We start from the raw sequence: 6,000 nt of genomic DNA, 5'->3' as shown, positions 1-6,000 counted from the left end.
TTACCTTCTGTCCCAGTGGACACCAGCCACCACTGGTCCAGAAGGATATAGAGGGTCTGAAGAGAACTAAGGTTGTCCTACAGGGTCTGGGGTTCCCCATTTCTGTCCTGGACCATTCGCAGTTGGGGAATCCTTGCATAATAGGAGGCATAACATTACCAGGTTTTATAGTGTTTTTTCACCAAATTGTATTTTCATTGTTGTAAGCCGCTCTGAGAAGCATCATTGTCTTAACTCCTTTCTAATTTTAAGTTGTTGTAACCCAGTCTAGGACCTGCTGGTAAGGGGGAGGGTAATAATTTTACTATAATAATAATAGTATTGATTGAGTTGTGTTGTTTTTTTTTTTTTAAAGTACTTGGTATCTGTTCCCTCAGAACAAAAAGTTCTCTGGTTGCAAGTGTTAACATCCTGCAAATGGTCAGAAATCTGTTTTTGATCTTCTTAGGTTGTGTGAGAAATGGCTAGAATAGCTCTATCATCCTTTCCATGTAAGAAACAGCTATGTGCACGAGTACGACAGTAGTTAAGACAATGCAGGAAAGGGACATCAAATGCTTCCTTAACAAGTAGCCAGGTTTGTGCACATTCCTATTGAACGATCTTTTAAGGTAGCCTATTACGTCTTGTTAAGTCAGCCTTGTGTCATTATTTCCTATTAGTGTAAGTCACAGGATTGGCATAACCAGACATGAGTCTTCGAGAAAGAAAGAGAAAGAAAGGAAGGAAGGAAGGAAGGAAGGAAGGAAGGAAGGAAGGAAGGAAGGAAGGAAGGACGAGGAATGGCTACACTACATGGTAATAAAAATAACAAATACAATTTTCTCCCTTCCTATATACATGGTTGTCTAAAGCAGTGTTGTATAAAATGTCTACCCCATGGAATCTTTCCCATATACACTTTTATATATGAAAAGCAACTACATTCTCTGAGCATGGATTCATATATGATTGAAACAGTACCATCCACAGATCAGCAGACTTGTAGGAACCCCAAGGATTGCAGAACTCTCTCTCTATATATTCAGGCAACCCCAAAACAATTGCAGACTGGATGTCAACTATTAACTGATATGAGAGACGCTTATAACACTTCCTACCTCTGTTGCATTGAGAAAAAAACAGCTCCTATCCACACAGCCCCATATTGGATTCTTGGTCTCACACACTGAGAGAGAGCATTCTTCTGAGAAGCTTTAGACATACGCAGACAGATATGTGATGGTGGTGGTGGTGGTGGTGGTGGTGGTGGTGGTGGTGGTGTGTGTGTGTGTGTGTGTGTGTTGAGCATTGCTCCTAAGAGGGTTGGAGTACCCTGGTAGGGATGGAGCCTGGTAGGGATAAAGCCTGGTAGCGATGGAGAATGGACCCACACAAACCTGGCTTAAGAGGTATGGCAGTTTGGGGTGGTTAAAATTCCACCATGCAAAATGGTAATTAAATATTAGGAATGTGCACAGCTCTGCACCCCCCCTCCCCCGAGGAACACCTGACAGCCTGGATCTGGCCCTGAATCAATTTGGGGGTGGGATTAATATTTAATTAGGCTTTTTAAAACCCTAATCAGCTGGTAAGCAGAGGATTCAATCCTGCTGGGATCTGTTTCTGCAGTGTGTGCCCTGTGCACTGGCAAAACAAGAAATGAAGTCTTCCCACCTGACACATTACTCCCTGACAGTCCAAGTTCACTCTAGGCAACCCAACTTGGCCCAAGCTGAGATCCCACCAAACTGGTCCTATGAGGTTCAGGATTCAGACAATCTGAGGCACAGTCCTAGTGAATATAGCTTACTTTTGTATGAGTCAGCCTTTCAACCCTGCTTGAAATCTTGCGCTCCTTTGTTGGAATGGTATCCCTGTCTTACTGGATCAGGTTTGTGAGTACATCTCCTACTAGTAGACGGCTGGCTGTGCCCGGTCAATTTTGGGTGGGCTTAGAGCGGGGGAGGACTCAAACCAGCCTCTATTTTGCCCTCTCCCTAGCTCCAAAGTTGATATTTGCTGTCAATGCTGCTCATGCTGATCTCATATTTGGTGAGGACACAGATGATGATCTTCTTCCTCAGCCGCCTGCTCATAAATTACAATTGTGCTCACGGATGTGTGGATCGCATCTAAATAGAATGCTAAACAAAAAATGTGTGGTTTGGGACTTGCAGATTAAGCACAATATCAAAACTCTTGATGAAAACACAAAAAGGCAGACATTACATGCCATTGTTGGTGTCTGGGGGTTGCATTGCTGAGAGTGAAATAGGTATAATGACACTTAATTGGCTGAGCACCAATTAATTAGGTATTTCCTTCTCCTTCCTTCTCTCTCTCTTAGATTATAATCCACATACATCTTTTCCATCCTGCTACTCCTTCAGCTCACTCCATCAGTGTAACCAGCTGATTTATTTAATAAAACCAATGCCTTAGCATTCCTGAAAAATACTGCTTCCAATAGAACTCTCCCATGCTGTGATTGGTGAAGTGGTAAGTAATTTGCTTTTAATGCTAGCACATACCACTTAGCACTATATTTAACCGAATGATGAAAATCTCTAATTTTTCATCCACTTGCTTTAACTGGTGCTCACTGCCATCCATCTAGGTGCAGTGGGAGCTTTTCTCCTGGAAATGTTTTAATAGACCTTGCTCTCCAGTCTACAACAAGCATTTTAATTTTTAATTCATACTTATGACTTTATCCTATAATAGACCAGAACTACAGATGCGGGAGTATGTTGTAGACAATAAGAGCACAGTGGGTACCTAGGGAAACTATGGCACTAAAAGGGTTCTTTATTTACACTTTTCAGTAATGACTACATATATTCAGTTATACAGGAGGAAATTGTAAAAAGGAATGCCACCATAGGCAGGCAATTACTATGTGACTATAACTAAGTGATATGGATGAGGTTGCTAATAACTACAGAGGAGAATACAATCTGTACAAGTTACGAGCCAAATTCTATTTTGTTCGTATCTTATCAGTGACTCCCCCACCACCACCTCACCTCCATGGGATTCATGCAGGATTTAGGAAACAATAACACAGAACTAAATCTATATTCAAATCTATATGAGTTGAACTAGATACGCTTCCCCGCCCCCCAAAAAAATACTGCAAAACTACAAAGTGTGGTTTGTAATTTTTACTCATTCATGGGAATTAATAGGGTAAGGTAAGAACTTGATGAATCTCTGGATTGTGTTCACTATGAAACAGTCATTCCAAGGATTTGGGGGAGGTCCCTGCTCCCATTTAAAAGGTTCTTCCAATGATCCGAATGCCCTTTCTTCCCACTGAATTGAGCTCCTTTTTTTCCAGGAGCAACAGGGACTAGACAAAGGAGCTTTCTGATTTGTGTTTGTGCCAGTCGCATGGGACACGCCCCCTGGAAAAAGCTGGAACATTTGGATTATCCTACCATGCTCTGATATAGCTGCACTCATCTAGGCAGCCACTTGATTCCTCCCTGACTTGATCTGACCTGGGTCATTACTTGGGCAACAACCTTGTCCATGATGTTCTCCATACACTTTCCAAGCCCTCCACTTTTCAGCTTTGTTGAGTGTTTTCCAGTCTCTCTCCAACCTGCTTCACACATCCTAGAAAGCCAAACCATGACTCACCAAGACCATGACTTTCCAAGCCCCGCCTAAGACTCCTGCTAATCTACTCAGCATCTGTCTCCAGGCTCCTTACCCATCACTCTGGACTTGTGCCTCCAACACCCGACATTCCTAGGTGTCCAAATCCCATGGCTGACAGTACCTTAGGATACAGCGATGCTTCTTTTATCATGTGGGGGGAGAAGAAGAATGGTCAAGCTGCAGCGGAATTTAAGTAACTTTTGGAAGAACTCATCGTTCTTGGGTTCACAGATGTACCATACTCACTTCCCACTTTGGGGGGGGGCATACCAAGGGGGACAGCTGCAGGGGTTGGAGAGGGAATTCACTCATGCAGTAGGACCCTAGGAAGTCAGACCAGAGAACCATCTAGCTCAGTCTCATCTAAAATGTAAAGGTAAAGGGACCCCTGACCATCAGGTCCAGTCGTGACCGACTCTGTGGTTGCGGCGCTCATCGCGCTTTATTGGCCGAGGGAGCTGGCGTTTGTCCGCAGACAGCTTCCAGGTCATGTGGCCAGCTTCTGGCGAACCAGAGCAGCACCCGGAAACACCGTTTACCTTCCTGCTGGAGCAGTACCTATTTATCTACTTGCACTTTGTGCTTTCAAACTGCTACGTTGGCAGGAGCTGGGACCGAACAACGGGAGCTCACCCTGTCGCAGGGATTCGAACCACCGATCTTCTGATCGACAAGTCCTAGGCTCTGTGGTTTAGCCCACAGGTAGGTGCTTATATTGGTTAAGTTTAAGTTAAAATCCAGCAACTAAATCCAAAATGCAATGCTTTTTAAAATAACCTCCAAGGTCAAGTTCTTAAAGCAAACATTGAAATGTTTTGCCAAAATACAAGTTCACAGACATTTTCACATTATTCCCTTCTATTTCTTTTTCTGGGCAAAATAATCAGCTTACTCCTATTACTGAGGATCTGGGAAGATTTCCTTGCAGTTGCCACATTTGTTTGCTTGCATGCTTACTTTTCAGAACCAAACCATGCTGTCATGTGTTTTGAGGCTTAACAGCTCCCCATGTACATTGTGGAAAACCCTGAAATAAATTTAAAGTACATTCTGTGGTTCCAAGGGTCAATATAATGAATTCTAAAATAGGGGAAAAGCCCTTGCAAAAAAACACAATAAGAAAGCACTCCAAATCTGGACTGCAGTCAGTCACAAGTTTGGAGGGCACTACCTTCTGCATCATACAATACAATAATAAATGTACACAGTAAAAAAAAAGTATTAGTAGACTGCGATGAAGATTGTCATATGAATCAAGATGCATTTGCAGCACTCTTCTTGATTAATTAGCTACTGAAGACAACAGGTTCACCTAAAAATAAAAAGGAAATGAGTTGTTTAGACCATAACAGTTGCCAACCACCATTGTCCCACCAATTTACAGTTCTTTTAACATTTTCACCAGTAAAATTTACCCTATAATTTCCAGTTGTTTTGGCTCTCTGTGTGTGGTGTGTACAGACACACTTCACATAATTCCCTGCTGGACTGCCAAGAGTGGGCGCTGCTTTGCTGGAAGCATTTAAGGAGTGAGTACACTACAGTCAGGCCAGTTGGCCCATTTTAGCTTCTCTGTTTCTCATTTTTCCAGCTGAATTCCACTTGCAACATTTCCACATCAGTTTTTAAAAAGTCCTTACAAAAGATTGTAAGTATTTTAGTGCACATTTCCTAACAGACACATTTTTGCATGCAATTTGCCTAATAGGCCCATTTTGTAAGCGTTTTCCCCATATTTAACACATTCGTACACATTAAAATGCATACATTAGTGAAAATAACGTAGGAAAAAAATACATTAGGTTGGGGAAAACGCTTGGAAAATATGCATCTCGTACATGTTTTTTGACTGGAGAGGTGCACGCAAATATTGAGAAGTGCAAATTCCAGACGATAGCTGTTTGGGAAAGTGCAGATTAGGTAAATTCACTATAAAATGTGAGCTGAACTGAATTGCTTCCTTATCCTTAAGATGGACATCTATGTGCCATGGATCGCTGTAAGATTCTACATTGATTAGGGTTACAGATAGGTAGCCGTGTTGGTCTGCCATGGTCAAAACAAAATAAAAAAATTCCTTCCAGTAGCACCTTAAAGACCAACTGAGTTAGCTCTAGGTATGAGCTTTCGTGTGCATGCACACTTCTTCAGATACACTGAAACAGAAGTCACCGGACCTTTCTATATAGTGAGAAGGTGGGGAGGGGTATTACTCAGAAGGGTGGTGGGAATGGGTGATTGGCAGATAGCTGCGATGAGCCTGTTGACGACTCTTAACGACTGCAATAGGTCTAACAGGAAAAAGCAAGGGGTGAGAAGGTGAAAAATGGCTTTGTCATGTATAATGAGATA

The 6,000-nt window shown here is 42.4% G+C and overlaps 1 protein-coding gene across 1 annotated transcript in view; it reads right to left on the bottom strand.

Moving 5' to 3' along the window:
- Nucleotides 1-4,154: 4,154 nt before the first annotated feature.
- Nucleotides 4,155-6,000, bottom strand: part of LOC309349226 (uncharacterized protein) — a gene marked incomplete at its 5' end in the record, with an annotated part of 141,475 nt that continues 139,629 nt past the window's right edge. The window contains one exon of the mRNA XM_081874974.1: nucleotides 4,155-4,960. Coding sequence (XP_081731100.1) covers nucleotides 4,957-4,960 — 4 coding nt within the window. The 3' untranslated portion in view covers nucleotides 4,155-4,956. The remainder of the gene's footprint in view (nucleotides 4,961-6,000) is intronic.

The sequence above is a fragment of the Podarcis erhardii genome (assembly GCF_964252035.2).
Source record: "Podarcis erhardii genome assembly, chromosome: 8".
NCBI classification, from domain to species: Eukaryota; Metazoa; Chordata; class Lepidosauria; order Squamata; family Lacertidae; genus Podarcis; species Podarcis erhardii.
This window is presented reverse-complemented; position numbering and strand designations above follow the sequence as displayed.